The 18,348-nt window shown below is 56.4% G+C and overlaps 6 protein-coding genes across 6 annotated transcripts; 2 read left to right on the forward strand and 4 right to left on the reverse strand.

The window, feature by feature from the left end:
- Window positions 1-1,154: 1,154 nt before the first annotated feature.
- On the reverse strand, window positions 1,155-3,101 carry VDAG_00273 (endoplasmic reticulum mannosyl-oligosaccharide 1,2-alpha-mannosidase; the record flags this gene model as incomplete). The annotated part of the gene is made up of 1 exon (XM_009651650.1): window positions 1,155-3,101. Exon 1 carries the CDS (start codon window positions 2,934-2,936, stop codon window positions 1,155-1,157), a length of 1,782 nt encoding a protein of 593 aa, XP_009649945.1. The 5' UTR covers window positions 2,937-3,101.
- A 764-nt stretch (window positions 3,102-3,865) lies between these two features.
- VDAG_00274 (uncharacterized protein) lies at window positions 3,866-5,304 on the reverse strand (the record flags this gene model as incomplete). The annotated part of the gene is made up of 1 exon (XM_009651651.1): window positions 3,866-5,304. Exon 1 carries the CDS (start codon window positions 5,240-5,242, stop codon window positions 3,866-3,868), a length of 1,377 nt encoding a protein of 458 aa, XP_009649946.1. The 5' UTR covers window positions 5,243-5,304.
- A 464-nt stretch (window positions 5,305-5,768) lies between these two features.
- Window positions 5,769-7,092, reverse strand: VDAG_00275 (uncharacterized protein; the record flags this gene model as incomplete). Its single annotated transcript, XM_009651652.1, has 3 exons — window positions 5,769-6,119; window positions 6,189-6,626; window positions 6,694-7,092. The coding sequence occupies 3 exons, from the start codon at window positions 7,090-7,092 to the stop codon at window positions 5,769-5,771; spliced, it is 1,188 nt and encodes a 395-aa protein (XP_009649947.1).
- A 2,072-nt stretch (window positions 7,093-9,164) lies between these two features.
- On the reverse strand, window positions 9,165-12,588 carry VDAG_00276 (ATP-dependent helicase NAM7; the record flags this gene model as incomplete). Its single annotated transcript, XM_009651653.1, has 3 exons — window positions 9,165-11,061; window positions 11,116-12,225; window positions 12,296-12,588. 3 exons carry the CDS (start codon window positions 12,586-12,588, stop codon window positions 9,165-9,167), a joined length of 3,300 nt encoding a protein of 1,099 aa, XP_009649948.1.
- A 784-nt stretch (window positions 12,589-13,372) lies between these two features.
- Window positions 13,373-14,700, forward strand: VDAG_00277 (U3 small nucleolar ribonucleoprotein IMP4; the record flags this gene model as incomplete). Its single annotated transcript, XM_009651654.1, has 7 exons — window positions 13,373-13,378; window positions 13,429-13,585; window positions 13,726-13,821; window positions 13,877-14,172; window positions 14,233-14,258; window positions 14,346-14,477; window positions 14,532-14,700. The coding sequence occupies 7 exons, from the start codon at window positions 13,373-13,375 to the stop codon at window positions 14,698-14,700; spliced, it is 882 nt and encodes a 293-aa protein (XP_009649949.1).
- A 1,909-nt stretch (window positions 14,701-16,609) lies between these two features.
- On the forward strand, window positions 16,610-18,339 carry VDAG_00278 (SSOI protein). The gene is made up of 3 exons (XM_009651655.1): window positions 16,610-16,823; window positions 16,893-17,465; window positions 17,536-18,339. The coding sequence occupies exons 1-3, from the start codon at window positions 16,749-16,751 to the stop codon at window positions 17,884-17,886; spliced, it is 999 nt and encodes a 332-aa protein (XP_009649950.1). The 5' UTR covers window positions 16,610-16,748; the 3' UTR covers window positions 17,887-18,339.
- Window positions 18,340-18,348: the final 9 nt, after the last annotated feature.

An 18,348-nucleotide genomic window follows, 5' to 3' on the forward strand; every position in this document is an offset into this window, starting at 1 on the left:
CCCGCGCCGGCGGAATTTTAAAAACCCCGGGCATGGGCGTGGACTTGCCGTGGTGCCCGTGGCCGTGGTTGCTGTTGCGGGCGTGGTCGCGGTCGTAGACGGCGCGCTTGGCGGGCGTGCCGAGCGTCGCGTAGGCGTCGGAGATGGCGTGGAATTTGGTCGTCGCCGTTGGGTCGTTGGGGTTGTGGTCGGGGTGGTGGGCTTTCGAGAGGGCGTAGAAGGATCTAGGAGGAGGTGGGACGAGACGTTAGCTGCGTGTGTTCGCGTGACGAGCACCCGTGTGCCAGGGACGAGCACTCACTTTTTGATCTCCGAGGGCGAAGCATTGGGTGCTACCTTGAGCGTGGCGTAGTGGTCTTGGGCGCCCGCGCCGTCATGGCTGCGATGGAGGGCACGTATGGTTCTGAAGGCGCGGAACTGTGATCTCGGAGGTAGGAGTGCATCTGGACGGATGAGAGAGGCGGCCGCTCGGATGGGGGTGTAGTATCGTCGCATCCCTCATCACGCATGCCGACGTCTCTTGTAAGGGGAACGGCACGAGAGGGAACATGTGTGAAGCTGGCGAATGTCGGAAACAGGTCGCCTCGGAGCTCTCTGACAGATCAGTGACGAAATCGATCTGATATGCGCTTATCGGAGGCCTGGCCTTCTTGGGTGGCTGTCCATAAGTCGGAAATACGCATTAAACAGATTTATGTCTTTATGCGCGATATCAATGCGGTCTTGACCTGATTGCTTTCGAGACGCCGTCACAAATAACAGATCGTCAAGAGACTGGTAGAGATGTTGCTGAGTTGTGGAGTTAGCCACAGACTAGAGACGTCAGCTGCCGAGGCATGATCTCCATACGTGTGGTCTGGCCAGACCGCATCCCTCATCGATGGTGTTGTGACGAGCTCAGTGCGCTACGAGACGGCCATCACACTGCTGCCACATCACTGCATCACACTCTGGATTCACCATGATTCCTGACATGAATGCTGTTTTATAAACGATACTTAAACAACGACCTTAGCTAACGCTGATCGGATCCCTTGGGTTGTACGTTCTGGACGGCAAGAACGGGGTATATCCTCCTTTTCCTTCTATAAGCTCACCATGATAACCATGCCCTTCGTAAAACTACTGCTGAATGCACCAGACAGTGTCGAACCTCACGCAGATCCGGGCCGTGGCCTTTTGAACGGATGCGCCTCGGTGTTCAGCACCCATTCGTCCAAGCTCAGAACGTCGTCGTCGGAGAAAATGAGATAAAAGTACTTTAGAGTTTCCGAGAACCAGAAGCTTTCCATGGAATCAGTCTTCTCTGTTTCGCCGCCCTTGGGAACAATGACAGTCCGAATGGCCGAGTACGCCAGCTTCGTTTCCGTGGCGTTGACAATGGCCTGGAACATGTCCCAGGCGGCGTCGCGCCACTCCTCGGCGCCTGTGATACGCCACATGTAGAACACGCTCTCAATGGCCTCGGGGCGCAGGAGGTATTGCGGGTTGCGAACCGAGCGGAAGCCCACGGGCATCGTGTCCAGGGAGCCGCGGCTGAATGTATGGAGCTTCCACACCTCTTCAGACCACTCACAGGCAGCTTGGAGGTCGGTATTGGGCGGAGTGGTGAGCTGGGCGCAGGAGACGTGAGAGCTGATCTCGGCCATGAGACCCGTGGGGAAGGCTTTGTAGGACCACACGCAGCCGCGTGTTATCTTGTCGGCGATCGACATGTAATCTGGCCGGTTGAGCAGGCGCGAGGCCAGGGCGTACATGCCACCGGCGAAACATGACAAGTGCTGCATCTCCGGGACATGCTCGTGGGCCCGAGTCTTGTGGGCGTTGGCGTCACCAATAAGAAGAATGTCGGCATTATCGGGAACCAGAGGTCTAAAGATGAGGTTTTTGGAGACGGTGTCCAAGGCCTCTTCGGCCATCTTGGCGTACTGCGGATCACGACCTCCCAGGAGAGCGTGCATTTTGGGCAGGTACTCGTATAGCGAGTCGGCCTGGCCACCTATGGTGAAGCGGGTATCGGTGGCCAGCATCTTTCGATAGTTGAGAAAGGCAGGCCACATGCCGGGGATCAGCGTATCCTGCTGGGTGGCGCGAAGAAATTGCTTGACACGCTCCGTGGCGTCATAGTACTTGGGGTCGCCGGTGATCTGGGACAGACGAGTGAACTCCATGGACATTGAGCATCCAGAGGCGGACGAATCGCGATCACCTCCGACCTGGTGGCCGTACTTGGCCGCGGAGAACTTGAACCAAAACGGAGGCATGCCGTTCTCGGTATCAAAACCGGCGTAGAGCATATCGCCGAGCTCCGTGGCTTTGGCCAGAAGCACGGGCTCGCTGCTGAGATCGTAGGCGGAGAGCAGGCCGCCCAGATGGCGAATGGTCGTCTCGAACATGTTGATCGAGGTCATGGTCGTTTTGTCCCAGTCAATGAGGGCCACGGCCTGCACCGCCTCGTCGAATTCTCGGCGCAAACCCATGATCCAGAGGGTGTCGAGGCTGTCGACGATGCTGGCAGCGAAACCACCAAAGGGATTCTTGCCCTGTCCGGAGACGGGCATCAGCTCATCCCAGGTCCAGGCGTGTTTTTGATAACTCGCCCAGCTCCTCCGGAAGGCGCTGAGGACGGCATTGCGCCTCGATTGGACGACCTCGACAGCCGTGGCGGGACTGCTGGACTGGCTAGGGTCGTGCTGGACCCTAGGAAATGTGATGGGGTCGCCTTTAGGCAAACGGAGCAGCTTGTCGCGAGGATACTGACGCCGCAGGTTGGCCCAATCAAAGCTAGACCGGCGGTACAGCACGCCTTGCGTGTTGGGTATGGGTTTTGGCTGCCTCCTTACACTGGGTGGTAGACCAGAGTGCCAGAGGAGGAGCAGGGTGAGGGTGATGCATATGAGGATTGGCCGTCGCGACGACCGACGAAGAGTGATCATTATGGCGGCTGTGTTGAAAACGTGGGCGCAAGCAGAACGAGCATCGCGATGCTCATGTCTTGCTGGGGTGTGATGACAGGCGCCTTGCGTGCAGCAGGTGAAGCCTGGAGGGTTGCAGGAACGACAGGTGACGTTGGTGTCTCACTGTGCGCTGGATGGATTTCGCGTCAAGAGAGACAATGTCTGATCTTTCTTTACCTTCCGAATCCTGTGTGCCTCTTGCCAGTCTTTCAAGGGAGGTACCTGGTTTAGGTGGTACCTACCTCCTGTAGGGGCAGGCGGGTCGTCAGTGCTCAGGGGGGTGTGGGGGGAGCCTGACAAGGGGCGGTGGGGGAACACGAGGCCAAGTCCACCGAAGCTTCACAAGCTTCCGCAAGCTTTCGCAAGCCTCCCCACTACTCAACAGCAACCCTGGCCTATAACGTGCACTGAAGAAGCCCATTGGGAAGCCAGACAAGACACATCTCGTTTCGCTGTGCAAACCTTTTAATCTGCGTAGGTAGGTAGGTGCCTTGAGGCTTGCTCCTGTCTCCTTTCGCCAGAGCCTGCAGTTGTCTGAGCACCACTGAATGCGTGACTCTCGTGACGAACACGAAGCAAGCCAGCCATATGTGTGGGCCCGTACTGGGCCATGACATTACGACGCACGACACTTGGCGATCCTTTGTTTGACAGTCTGACGATCTATCCAAGGCCTGCCAGTCTTACTATCCGACGAACCGCCGCGCACTGAGATTACGCCTGGTACCATGTCGCGACTGTCCTACGTGTCTCACCACAGGGCCGTTCAGGTTAGAAAATCCAAGGTCCATCCGAAATATGGCATTCTATCCTCGACTGGACAATACACTACGGGATCATACGAATGAATACATACATCGTCTATGACATGTTTGGTGCTTGCTGTTGTTGTACACCTGACGATATGATCAGTCCCAGGCCTCCACGGCGCCCTCAATGAGGGGCCGGATGACCTTCCTTCCAGCGTCTTCCCGCTCATGCGTCCAGACCATCTGGCGCTTGCCCAGCTCGTCGGCCCGATGCCACGGCTTCACATTCAGCGACTCGTCTGCCTCGACGGCTTTCACGACCGTCTCGAAAAGACTGTCCGCCTGTGTCGCGTTGATGCGCACATCGGTACGGACCACCAGGACGATCTCGCGGATCTTGCGCTTCTTGCCGCTGGCATCCTTGGTCTTGTACTTGTTGAGGGCAACGCTAATGTCAGCACCGACCTGCGCCGTCCACGCCGCCTCGATGGCGAACCAGTCAAACAGCTCGCCGAACTCGGTCTTCTTGATCTGCTCCTCGAGCGAGTACGGGATCGACCCAAAGCCGAGGCTGACGGTGGGCGTGCGCGGCGACGGCGTGTCGACGAGGTCGCCCTTCCAGTCCCTCCGCAGCAGATCACGGACGCCGAGATGGTCGAGGTCCTTCTTGGCAGCACTGAGTTCGTCGTCGAGCTCGGACATCTTGTCCTCCAGGTCTGCGCCGCGCCAGTCGCTGCGGTCCAGGACTCTCTGCGCCGTCTTGCGGTCCTCTTCCGTGGCATCGCGGAGACCGCCGGCATCGATTGCGATGGCCGACAGGATGAGCTCGAGAAGCTCGTGGGGCATGTGGTACTCTTCCGGCAGGGCCTCGAGCTCGTCGAGCATCTGGCGCGCGACAATGGTCGTGCAGCTTGCCACCGTTTCGAAGATGCGCGGCTCCGCATGAGGCCCGGCGCCGTTGTCCTTGTGGTGGTCAAAGATGCTCAGGAGCTTGGCATCGTGCCACTTCCTCAGCGGGACCGGGTGGTCCACAATGACGATGCCTTTGATGTCGTTGGCCAGCGTTTCCGGATCCTCAGGAAGCTCTTCGATGGTGAGCAGGTCCGAGTGGCCTGAGCTCATCTGGGAGTTGTTGAGGGCCATCTTGTTCTCAGGTCGCAAATCCAGGGCATCGGTCGGCGTCTGCAGCAGAGCAATTGCCTTGATCGGGTTCGACGTGTTGAAGGTCGAGTGCTGCAGATGATACGCCCAGGTGAGGGCGGCAGTCATCGAGTCGAGATCGCCGCCTTCGTTGCCCTGGACAATTGTCCACTCCGAGGACCGCCCTGCTTGCCAATCGATGAGGAAGCGCCTCTTCGTCTCGCGCGACCATTTGCTGAAGTGTCCGACGCCGGTCTCTCGGGGTCCCTGTGCGGCCTGCGTCGAGTCGGGCTCGGCCATGACGTGCTGTTGCGGCAAGTCTTCGAGCGGCTTGGCCTCGGCGAGCAGACAGGCTCCTAGCGATGCCCCAAGGAGGCACAGCTGCGAGAGATGCATGGTGGTGAGTGATCGAATCTGCGCGAGGACAAAGAGCCAGCGCCAGGTTCAAGACTTGAGTGAAGGTAAGGTGGTAGGTAGTGAGTGGTGGGAAAGATGGCAGCTGAGAACGCGAATATATAGATCTATATATAAGTTCCCCAGTAAGTTACGGGGTTGGACGCGCTTGGGCAAATGACGTGAGAGCTCTCAAGCTTAAACAGTGGGGCATCCGTTCCGGGAGCCTGTGTCTTGGCGGTCCCTCCACGGCATCTCCGGCAAGTGATAGATGTGAGGATGATTTGCCTAATGTAGAAGCCTAAGTACGTATGAACGAGTACCTACTCAAAATGCCGCTTTAGACAAAGTCCCCTCGCAAAGACCACGCAACTCCACATTCAGGGAACACAAGATAACCAGCCTGAGTCGCTTCCTCTCTTGTACCATGGTCATGGCTGCCAAGATCTCCGGGGGGAAGCGGCAAGCATCCATCCATCATACAAGGCACGCTTGTATGTGGAACCCCTGTTGTAGAGCAAGTGTGCCTTTAGGCAACGCCTCTCATTTTCTTAAGTTTTCTTGGAGGGTCTGGCGGCCCTACGCTCGGCGATCTGTCCTTCCTGAACATGCCGCTGAATCGACTCTCCCGAGGCGGCAATGGCTGGATTGGTAGCTGCTGGGACGATGGAGGGTAGTCGGGCTCAGAGGGCTCGTATGTCTCTTGTATCTGGTCCAACGGAGGCATAGCCCCTTCCGGGTGGTGGAAGCGCTGGTTTTCCGCTTCGTATCGGCCCCGTTCGAGGACGTCCTCGTTCTTCTGGACCGCCACGCTGTCGGGCTCGTGGAACCGTTTGTCGATGGAGGAGTTGAACGTCCCGCGCAGGAGATCACCAGCACCCTGATACCAACATGTTATTCATCGTGCTCCGGACAACATCTTGGGGGAAAGGGGTTGACGTAGACGTACATGTACTCCGGCCGCAGCCCGCTTCAGGTTGTCGAAAGTCTTTACTGACCCCAGACCCTTTGGTGTACTGTTGCTGCCGAGCCGTGCGTTATGTCCCTGCGCCTCGTGCGGCAATGGTTGGTTTGACGGATGTGCATAGTCCTGCGGTCCTGGGTCTGGCGGACTGGACCACCCTTCTTGGGGCTGCATGGCGGTTGCGAGAGGCCTTGTCTGGTTGGGCATGCCCTCGAGAGACCGCCTGGCATTCCGTTCCGGTATCACGGGAGGTGGGTTCCTTGCCTCCACCGGGGTCATGGGCGAGGTCGGCTCTTGGGGCGGAACAAGGCCCGCTCCGGAAGCTCCTGGCATCTGTTCGTCCTGTTCTACCTGGGTGGGGGGCTCGATGCCCGTCGGCAGCTCGGTGGCCTTGTCATGCGGCCGTTCGATGATGGTTTTCTCCTACATTTAGCGAACGGTCCTGGGTCATAGGAGAAGAAAGCTGCGAAAGGGATCACGATGTACGTACAGCGCCGTCCTGGCCAGTAATTGTCGTCGTCGTCGTCGTCGTTGTCGTCGTCGTCGTGATAGTCTGCCCCGTATTGGGATTGCTGTGGGTTTCCCTCTTGATGGTAGGCGACGTGTACGACGTCGGGCCCCTGAGTGCTTCTTCCGTTGGGTTGGACATTGATGTTGGATTGCTTGACGGTTCGCTGCGGGATAGACCGTTGGTGCTTTTCGACATGTCCGACGGCGATTGCGTGCTCAGAGTTGTGTCGGGCTTGCTGCTGTTCTCTGAAGAGGATCCAGCAAGCTGGCTGTCCAGGCTCGAATTTGGGATCGGTTGCTCTGTGGTTTTGGCTTGGCTTCTTCCGCCCAATATGTCCATGAATCGGGATCGCCTGCCTTTGGAATCCGTTGCCGACATGGCGAACGAGATGGATCACAGACTCAATGCTGCTGGTATGTTCGGCTGTGGAATAGGAGCTGTTGCGTCTCTGGATAATGGCACAGCAAGCCATCTACAGATGGAACCTGCTTGGCTGGGCATGATCCTTGATGAGGTCATCTCCCCAGTGCACCACTTGGCTTCGCAAGCGTTGCAGGCCACGACAGATGACGTCGCATGGCTGATCGTCATACCCCGACAAAGCTGCTAGCTTTATGCACAGCACCTGTATCCCTCGGCATTTGCGTGCCGACATCTCGCTCTCTGTCGAGAAAGATTGGTCGTGGGCTCATAATTTATGGGGGTGAAAGACGCACTCCCTGGGCGAGGATCATCTCTTGGCAAGAAGCCTCGACCTGATCCTTGGAGGGTCCCTATAACACTGATCTGCTATTTCCATCTGGATGTATCTACCCGTCAGATCTCCTGCGACACGGACATCAAGCGGTCTGGCGCCGACGGTACAGTAGCGTGTAAGTATGTGGAAAAGGGGTTTCTACAACTTGGACGCCACAAATGACTGAGCGTTGTGATCTGACGTAACAAAAATGAAACGATCTCCGAGTATAGACTTGCTGTATTATGGAACCAGATGCAACGACGGAGTAGTTCTGCACTGGAAGCCGTTTACCTGCCTCATCCCAATGACCCCTTTCGTTGTGTTGTAATGGATATCCCTTACTACAGCTGGAACGGCTGAACATTTGCTTGAATACTCTACACAGGCTGCGCGCTGTCGTCATGTTGAATTCTGAAAAAGGAACGTCCGGGTTCAACGAACGCAGACGACGTGGCAGTATGCTGTGCGCAGGGTGTCATATATGTCCTTACTAGTGTGCACAGACTAAAGGCCTATACCCGTGGTACACTCCAAATAGCCGTTTTGCGCATCCATCTTCTGGGGAGAATTAGCTACTCATTTTGGTGGTCAGATGTTCTTCGTTCTTCATTCATTTAATTCACGGATATATTCAACATCAAGCAGTGCATCCAAGGCAGAATCAAGACAGCCCTTACAAGGTTGATTCACGATATTCTTCCCGTAACAAAGCTGGCACCAAGACCGCTGTTGCAAGCGAGGGCCGGGCGGACGAGCAAGCAAAATGAGCGATTCACTTTGCGGTCGCCTAACCTTAGCCAGGCGGAAATCTATCTTGGCCCAGAGGAGCAAAGAGAATAATCCTGTTGGCAGTACTCTTTCTGGCGCTCGAGGAAAACAGTTGGAAAACAGCTTTTGTAGATTGCACAACCCAAGTCCGGCCAGAAGAGCCCGAGACATGGCAAGAGGTTAGATACGGTACCCTGTATGGTACCTTTGTACCTAGTCAGAAGAGTACGGGCAACAACCATCATGAGCAATCGGGAAGCATTGGCGTTAAGTGAATGACTGTATTTAATGTTAACGCGAAGTAACTCAACGAACGACCCCGACACTAGCTCTCCGGGCCAGGAACCACGTGGTGATGTGCTGGCTGTAGCGCGCCGAAAGCTCGAGATGTATCGGTCTGATTGGGATTACTGTACAATCAACCAATCTTGACATATCGAAGCACACGGACTGCCCGGACCTCAGTGTCGTTTAAACCCTGCTCCACCGAGTGTGAGCTTCAACCCGAGTCTCGAGACATGACGTCCCACTCCTGTTGCCTTCCCTGCGATGGCCTCTCGGAAACCGCTCGCCGCCACAAACTCTGCAAGGGCTATTCGCCATCTCTCGTTCGGCTGTCTCATGATTTGCACCACCTTGATGTTCAGCAGCGCAAGTACACTGCTTGACTGTCGTATGCGCACAACCAGGTCCGCTCCGGCAGCGTGGTAGCCGTCGGTAGGTATCGCTAGGGCGAACCGCCTGACACGTCATCCAGCGCGCTATCGGCTGATGTTATGATGCGCATTCCTTCGAGACGGCCTGTTGTCATTTGACCAGGCATGTCCTCGGGTACTCGCCGAGCCTTGGGTTGCCTTGCTGTATAGCTTGTGGCGAGCTAAACCCAGTGGGAGCAATGTCGAGACGACTCATACATGACTTTTGATGTCTACCCTCTCGTAACTCAGTCGAAGCCGCCGCCAATCTGACTGTGGAAGGCAGTGCTGACGCTCTTTTCATCGTCATCCTTGTCGAAGCGACGCCCGTAGCCATTGCCAGGGCCGTTTCGGTTACCGCTGGTCGAGTTGACATATTGCGTGAGACGGTCGCTGCGGCTGTAAGATGCCGGCCGCATGCCGTGAATGGCATCTTGAAGACCCGCGCCCAGGCTGACGCCGCCCTGACCTACTCCCTTGGCCCCAATGACACTAGCGCTTGCATCGGTGTACTCAGAATTGGCCACACTCTCGCCAGCGATGCTCTCCGTGCCGCGTGCGGCCCTGCGGTTGCCGGACCGACCAGTAGGGGCACCTGGCAGTCCGGGCCAGGTTTCGTGGCCGAATCCGGAGAAGAACTGAGGGTAGGTCGTGTTGAGGCCGGCGCCGCCGAGGCTAGAGCTGTGAATAGAGGAGACGTCGTCAGGAATGTAGGACACAACGGAGCCTGTATCAAAGTCGCGGACAGAACCGCCAGGAGGACCGTAGCGGCTGCCATTACTGTTCCCATTGCCGCTGCTGTATCCGCCGGCAGCGTATTGGTTAGGCTGGTTGAACTTTTGACGGGACGGGCGTCTTGGGGTTTGCCAAACTGGAGGGAGGGGAGCTTTTGCAGGGTTGGTAAGCGGGCCCTCGACGAGACACTTGCGGTCCTTAAAGTGGACAAGAAGATGGTGCCAGAGCTCGTGTTTAGACAGCACCTTGGGGTTGCCGAGGATGACGAGGCCGTACTTCGCGCGCGTGAGACCAACGTTCAGGCGACGGGGGTCCGAAAGGAAACCGATGCCTTGGTTGTCGCTGGAACGCACGCAAGAGAGTACGATGAAATCCTTCTCTCTGCCCTGGAAGGCGTCGACCGACGCCACCTCGACCTCCTTGTAGCTTTCCTTCTTGAAAGTGCCCGTGTTCTGCATCGTGCTAACGATGTAGCTGCGCTGGCCTTCGTACGGTGTGATAACACCAATGTCCTGGGGCTTGACGCCTGCCTTGAAGAACCGAGTCACAACCTTCTCGACGTTCGAAGCCTCGGTGCGGTTGAGATAAGATGTGCCGGAGGCTGAGATCTCCTCGTTACCCAGGTTCGACCAGAACATCATGGGTGTATCGGCAACGGGCCATGGGAAGTCGACATCGCGGCGGAGTCGCTGGGCGTGCGTCACGCCGTTTTGAAGGGAACCATCGTAGAACATGTTGGATGGGAATTCCGACAGGCATGGGTGCATGCGGTACTGAGTGTTCAGCCGAATGGGCTGCAGACGCAAATTCACCAGTCGCTCGAACAGAGACTGGTTGAGGCCTGCCTTCGCTGCCTTCTTGTTCATGATGACTGGGCCCAGCTGCTTGTGGTCGCCAACAAGAACCACCTGCTTGCAACCGAGAACAAGAGGAATCATACATTCCGGCTCAGCAGACTGGGTCGACTCATCGATCAAAACATTACGGAACTTGATCTTAGAGAGACGGGGATCGCCTGCTCCGACACAGGTGCAGCAGACGACGTCAGCGTTGTGTAAAATATCACGCTCGGCAGCCTTGGTCAGCTGCTTGAACTTCTTCTCATCCTGGCTCGAGAGTTCGCCAAGCTCGGTCTTCAGCTGTGCAAGCTTGACAAGCTCGCCATTGCTGTCGTTCATACGGACTTGTTCGTGGAGAGCGAGGAAACTGACAGAGGACTCAACATCCTCACGAGACTTGGCTGTCAAGCGCACGACCTTGAGCCCTGTGCGGTGGATACGTTCGCAAAGTTGATCGACGGCAACGTTAGAAGGCGCACAGACGAGGACCTGTCCTCCACTGCTCTTAGCGAGGTGGTAGATGATGGTCGCCGACGTGACGGTCTTGCCAGTGCCCGGGGGCCCCTGGATACTTCGCAGCGTTAGCAATGCGCAGAATATCGAATGACGTGAAGTGTCGACTTACAGACTCAGAGGCGTCTGGAGGACCGCCTTTATGGCAGAAATCTGGGACTGGTTGAGGTCGGGAAGTCCAGGAGCGGTAAACTTCTTAGGCATGGCCGTCTTCATGGGCGCGACCGCAACGTCACGTCCAAGCAGCTTGTGAACGATAAAGCCCGAGACACTGTTGTCATCAACAGCGAAAGTCTTCATGGCGAGCTGCATGCGGTCATATGAAGTCGCTTTCCACACATAATCGGCCGAAAAGTTGTGGGTGCACTCAGTTGGGACCGTCTTCTCGTTACCGGCCTTACGCAGCTCCAGAGTGACCTCGTCGGAGTGATTGTTGGGGATCTTGATCACGTAGCCAACGCCTTCCCAGGCTGGGCGAAGCTCTCCCTTGTAGCGGAGTCGCATCTCGTCACCAACAGCTAGCTTCACATCGCCGGACTCTATCTTGTGAAGCTCGAAGCTTGCAAGATGCTTGCCGTTCAGGCCGTAGTCCCAGCGAATCTGAAGGCCGTCCTCCGATTGCGCTTCCTTGAGCTTCTTGTCGTAGTCGGACTCCATCTTGACCAGAGGGCCAAAAACATTCTGGTACTGAAACGGGTCTTCGTACTTGAGCAGGACAGGATGAGGGTCGTCATCAATACTGGTCGCCTTGTCCAAATCGGCCACCGTTGCCGTCATATCCTCTTTCCACAGTTCCTCGAGCTTGGCCATGACATTCGGGGTCAAGTGACGAGCGCGCAGCTGCTCGGCGTCTGAGGGCGTTGCGACCAGCCACGGGAGGAAGGCGCGTTCCTCAATCAAGGGCTGCCATCGCGAGATGTCCCAGCTCATGTCCTTTGAGGAAGTGCTGGCGGCGCATGGCTGTCGGCAGAGAAGAACGACAACGGTGTCGGCTTTGGCAGGGATGAATCCCAGCAGGAAGACGTTTTTGCTTCCGCAGTTGTAGCACTCAAGGATAGTGTCGCCAAGGGTCGATTCAGGGTGAAGCTGGACTTCTCGGTGGCGAGCGCGAACGAGATGGTTGACGATGTGGCTGGAGGTCGTGTTGCCGCGAGCACTGCAAAACCACTTGTTGCAGCCAAGGCATTTGACAACGGAGCTCGGGGAATGGATGCCGCAGTACCTTCGTGGATCGTCAAAGTCAGCAGAGGGCCAGAGTCGCATTTCGGGAGAAGTGGGGTAGCAAGACGTACGAGCAGGCATGGGCAGGCAGCTCTCTTTCCTCCTCCTGAGCGTGACCGAGCTTCAAGTCTTGCAAAGCGCCAACGGGTGCGCTCGTCAGACTGTCATTGTCCTCCTCGTCATATAGCTCAGTCTGGTTGTCGTCGTCATCGGCGCGGCGTCGTCCGCCGCGGCCCCCAAACTTGCCACCATAGAGGAGGCTCTCGTCCGCATCGATAGTCGAGAGGTCGTCGGCGCCGGCCTTGATCGCAGCAGCGGAATCGGAGATCAAGTGGTTTCCGAGGTGAGTAAAGGCACCCTCCATGATCGCGCAGCGACGGGGGGAGTGGTTGTTGTCAAGAGTTCTGCTTGGATAAAGCACCCTTGGAAAGATCAGCAACGAAGTCTTCGGTCGCTCGGATGGCTGAGCCGACAGCAGTGATCTACTCCGAGCATTTGGCAGGGAGTAGCGTAGTTTCGAAGATTGTGCGACTCACCGGACAGTATTTTCGCTATGTCTCGCAATAAGGTCCCGTTCGGCAGGGTCTCGGGTGCGGCTCTGGGTCGTGCGGGAAGAGATTCGGGGTAATGTGAGAACAGGGCAGGTCACATCATACCGACCAGCGTGCAGGTTGGCTTGGTTGTCGTGCGTGCGCTGTGTGAGGATGCCTCGGATTTGCAGGTGTGTACGACGGCACAGTGGCGCTGTTTCGGTGCAAGTCGCGCGAAGCTTGATGATCCTGGAATTCAAAGACGGCGCCCAAAGTCAGATTGGCCGATCACTAAGGTATGATGGCTTGCTCCCTCTTTTTTGGTGGGATGCCCCGTTATCGCCATGTGACGCCCCCGCGATAGCGATAGCACGGGCCAGTTCAGCTCCGATAAGGAAAGATTTCGGGTCGTCAAGATTTCTGGAGGCTTTTGACGAAGCCGAGCAAGGACGAATGCGACAATCGATCATCTCGACCGCCTGCGTACACGTATGAAATTGAGGGCCAACCGCGCCAGCCGGAGTAGACGACGGACAAAATTCTTAACCACAACCGACCCCGACCCGAAACGAAACAACTGCCGACCTTGTGCACGCCTCGCATCGCCGAATCGCCGTCATGCTGGTGAGGACTTTGGCAGTTAGATGAAATGGGCGCAAACTAATGCATCTCAGCGCAAACAAGCTAGGCAGCGGAGGGACTACCTCTACAGGCGCGCGACGGCCCTGAAGGAAGCAGAGACCGCAGAGAAGAGAGCCCAGTTGAGGGAGGCTCTGGCGTCAGGAAAAGCATTGGACCCCTCCATTGCGAAAGACCAAAAACTCCGAAAGGGTATGTGACCTTCATGACGAAGACCCTGGGCGGCATATAAGATTTGAAACGTCAACAAGCGGCGATAATTCAGATCTAATGGTCACTCGGTGGACTGTTGCCAGGAGACGCGACAGAAGCTCACTAACACATGTACCCAGACTACCAATACGATGAAGCTGGCGACATCAACGCGGCGGCGGATCAGCTCGACGACGAATACGCCGCAACGTCGGGCCTGAGCGAACCGAGAATCCGTATGCACATTCTCCCCTACATATTTTTTTGAGTAAAAGGACTAAAACTCCACAGTTGTCACAACTTCTCGAGATCCCTCCAGCAGACTCGCAGCCTTCTCCAAGGAGATCAGGTTGCTATTTCCAACCTCGGTCCGGCTCAATCGTGGCAACCTCATCCTGCCTGACCTTGTCATGTCTTCCAAGACGAACGGGTTGTCTGATCTTGTTCTGCTGAGCGAGCATCGAGGTACACCCACGGCTCTGACCGTCAGCCACTTGCCATTTGGGCCTACCGTGTCCTTTTCTCTTCACAACGTGGTCATGATGGCCGAAATCAAGAGCCTTGGCACAGTTAGCGAGCAATATCCCGTAAGGCACCCCTGAACTAGCATGTTATGGCACGGTGCCAGAGACTAACACGGACTCCAGCATCTTATCTTTGAAGGTTTTAAGAGGTATGTATTTGTACTAGATTTGTGCTGGCAGCAGCACGCGGCACACGCGTGGACGACGAGAGGCCGAAACTGACTGGATATCCACAGCCCACTGGGAAAGCGAATCGTCACCGTGTTGAAGCATCTGTTCCCACCAAGGGAGCCCATAACGAGCAAGAACCAGGTTGGAAGCCGAGTTGTCACATTTGTCAACGAAGACGACTGTATCGAAGTCCGACAGTAAGTTGCTGACCGAGAGCGCCGCACCTGGGACCTACTGACCGCTCGGTGTAGTCACGTCTTCGTTCGAACATCCTACGATTCAGTGGAGCTGGCTGAAGTTGGGCCTCGAATGACCATGAGGCCGTTCGAGGTCAGAGCCGGAACGCTGGAGGCCAAGGGCGACGTGGAGTGGCACCTCTCACAGTACACGCGTACGGGCCGCAAGAAGAACTACCTGTGAGGCGATATGGTTGCTGTTGTCGTCAGGAAAGTAGACGGCGGAGCCAGCCGTACAGGGACATGAGGCAAAGGAGCCCCTCGATGGTATCTCTGGCATAGTGGTCACACAGGGTGTTGAAGAAGCTGATAACACACTCCCTCACCAGGACGTTGATGAGATGGCCATGCAGCAGCATTGCGATAGATGTGACGGCTAGCCGGAGCGGTGGAAGGCAGTACGAACCCATCACTTGAGCCACCATGATTACCTGACCTACTTTATGTAAGGTAAGGCTTATGGAGGTAGTTGCAGCCATCACGAAACGCCCAGCTGGTAGGGAAAATGGGTACACGGCGCGAGGCTTCTGCGTCTGAGACTTAGACATGGAAGTGAGTTGAGGACGTCTGCACAAAGAATGACGCAGAGTATCAAGACGATGTAAATCAGGCAAGGGCGAAAGAAGCCAATGTCCGTGAAAGAAAAAAAGGAGACCGGACGGCGTTGGGAAAGATACCAATAGACAAACCCATGATGATCACATCTCACTCGCGTGTAGGACAATCTATGCAGTCATGCCTTGTGATGCATCGTCAAAGAGCCAGCGACGTTTCCTCCTGCGCAGATTGCACAATAATAGAAGCAGGTCGCAGGCGATGCCGGAATGTGGACAGGTTTTCAAAAAGGCAGCCATGAACCAATGGGAGATTGGCAGTGTTCGATGAACATTTTACAAGTAATGGACATCGTCAGATAGTTCCGATCTGCCGAGACTAACAAATCTAACAATGAATGGATGCCGGGTGCGGAGGTCGCGAAAGCCGATGCGGGTCGTGTGTGGCAACACGAATTAGACGAGCTTATTGTGCGAAGCCCGAAGAGGCGAAGCACAGCCCAGTAGCTTGCGAAGACTGCGGACGACGACGACCCCGCCGCCCTATTTTTGGTGGCCCGCAGTGGTATGGAGAACAGAGCCAGCAGTGCTGGAGTGCTGGAGTGATGGTTCACTGGACTGAAGGGACTGGCGCAGCCACAAGTCTTGGAACGGCACGGGCGTCTTTTGTCAAGCCAGTTCGGCATCTCACGCTGCTGCATGGGCGACCTTACATGCAGGGCAGCCACGCCAGCGTGGGCTCAGTGACAGACATGCGGAACATGGTTCCAGATGTCCTCTGGAAGGGAGGCTCCGCTGAAGATTTTTGGCACCTGTACTTGCAGGCTGTGGTTGAGTGTCGTCTATTACGTGTCAACTCACCAATCAAGCAAGGTAGTTGGCTGTGACAGGAAGGGTTGCGAACCTTTTTCGATCTCGATTCGGCTGTCATCTCATGTCAGATCAAAGAAGAGAACAGAAGGCCCTGGTATTGAAGGAGCAGGGGCTCTGTAGGAGCATTTGCGCTGCCCACTACATGGAACTTATCCACCTGCACTTTCGGCCATTTCAAGCCCCGGAGCCAGGCTACGCACAGCCCCCAAGGCGGCATGTAGGCAGCTCTTTAGGCCTCTGTCTACAGGTGGAGAGTCCTGGCACGAAGCACAAAAGAGACTGCTGTCCGCCGCCCCCGAGCCGCCCGCCAAGTTCGATTCAGCGCTCAGACAAAGCTGACCCCAGGCCTGAGCAAGCACCACAGACACCCGAAGCCCCCTCCCCCAGCTCAGCACGCAGGAGCATCTCACTGTGCCCTTGAAAGTTTGCAGGGATCCCCAAGCCCAGTCAAGACCCAAGCTTCAACGTCATTTACCCTTGCCCGTCCCATTCTTCCGTCCCACTGGCCAGTCAGATCGCCGCATCCGCAAACTTCCTTTAGACAGTCCAGGTACCCCGTCCGCGTGCAGGTCCTCAGCAACCGGGAATCCCATCTCACCTTGGTACCTAGGTACCTACCTCACTCCCTCTCCCTCTCTCGTCAATACTGCACGCTCCACCACTACCTCACCTCCCGGACGGACCGTTTTGATCACAACAAATTCCTTTCCTCAATTCGCCCGTCGCCACCATTCAGCCTTTTGCGAATACATCGACTACCAACGCTCTGCGCGTCCATCGCGCCTCTCTTAATTCTTAGCCCATCATGTCGTACGGACAATACAGCCAGAACCCCTATGCCCAGGGTCCCGCGGCTGAGGGCGGGTACGACTACAACCAGGTGAGCCCACATCCAGCCTCGAGCGCAATTGAAGCCATCACCACCATTCTAACATTGACCTCATTCCAGAACCAGAGCCAGCAGCAGTATGGCGGCGGCCAGTATGAGCTGCAGCCCTATGGCCAACAGCCACAGCAGAACCAGGACCAGAGCAACCCGTACCAGCAGCAGCAGCAACAGTCATCCGCACCCACCACCATCAGCCAGCAAGACTTCCTCGGTCGCGTACAAAATCTGCGCAACGAAATCCGCACTTTGACGGCCGACATTGAACACATTGCTCAGCTGCACCAACGCGCGCTCTCTTCCGCCGATTCCGTCGCCTCCGACCAGCTGAACAACGCTGTTGCCCAGACCCAACTGCGCAACACGCAGATCACCGAGGAGATCAAATTCCTCGAGCGCGATGCCGCCCGCACCCAGGACGCCTCCCGCGCCTCCAAGCAAGCCCAGCTGAACTCGGTCAAGAACACTTTCAAGGACGAGCTGCACCGTTATATGCAAGTGGAAAGCGAATACCAGAAGCGCTACAAGGAGCAGATTGCCCGTCAATACCGAATCGTCAACCCGGATGCCACGGAAGAAGAGGTCCACGAGGCCACCGAGGTCGACTGGGGAAATGAGGGTGTTTTCCAGACAGCGGTATGTCCCTCCCACCTTCTCTGTCGCCCCTGCCCTCGACCTCGCACGTGATGCTAACAACTCGCTGCAGCTGAAGAACAACCGCCTGGGCCAGGCCAACTCCGTCCTCGGCAACGTCCGCGCCCGTCACAGCGAGCTTCAGCGCATCGAGCGCACGCTCGCCGAGGTCGCCCAGCTGTTCCAGGAGATGGCTGTCCTCGTCGAGCAGCAGGAAGCCGTCGTCGACGCCGCCGAGCAGAACGCTGTCAACACGGTCGAGAACATTCAAAAGGGCAACGAGCAGGTCGAGGTCGCCAACAAGCACGCCCGCAACCGTCGCAAGCTCAAGTGGTGGTGCCTCCTCGTCGTTGTGCTCATCATTATCATTGTCGCGCTTGGCGTCGGTCTCGGGGTTGGTCTCGTCAAGAACTCCAGCAGCTAAGCGTCGCTTCGATGTATCATGGGCGCGCAAGGGAAGAACCGCAAGGAAAGTTGCATCGCTGCTAGACTTTGATGCGCGACACCCAACCCTGAACAGCAACGGCGCTAGAGCCTTTCCCTCTACTTGTTTACACTTTACGCTGCGCCTTCCACGCCAATGATCCTGGCGCAAGGGGGCCTTTTTCTAATAGGCGTGTTCTGTCTGGTCTGGCAGGAACCGGCAGTTTATGCCGCGTCGCTTGGGTCTTTTACGAAGTCTCTGACGGCTACATCTTTGTGGATGAAATACTCTAGAAGGGAGGGAGTGAGAAGGGGCGGCTTGGGAGTTTTGTACGTGTTGCTTGTATTTACTTTTCTCCCGGGACGGTTTCCTGAGCCGCCCCCGGTTTGGATCCGATGCTGGTAGTGAGAGCAGATATCTCATTGATCGTAATTAATAGCTGGAAACTGTAACGAAACTACC

This window comes from Verticillium dahliae, genomic scaffold, assembly GCF_000150675.1.
Source record: "Verticillium dahliae VdLs.17 supercont1.1 genomic scaffold, whole genome shotgun sequence".
Taxonomy (NCBI): Eukaryota; Fungi; Ascomycota; class Sordariomycetes; order Glomerellales; family Plectosphaerellaceae; genus Verticillium; species Verticillium dahliae.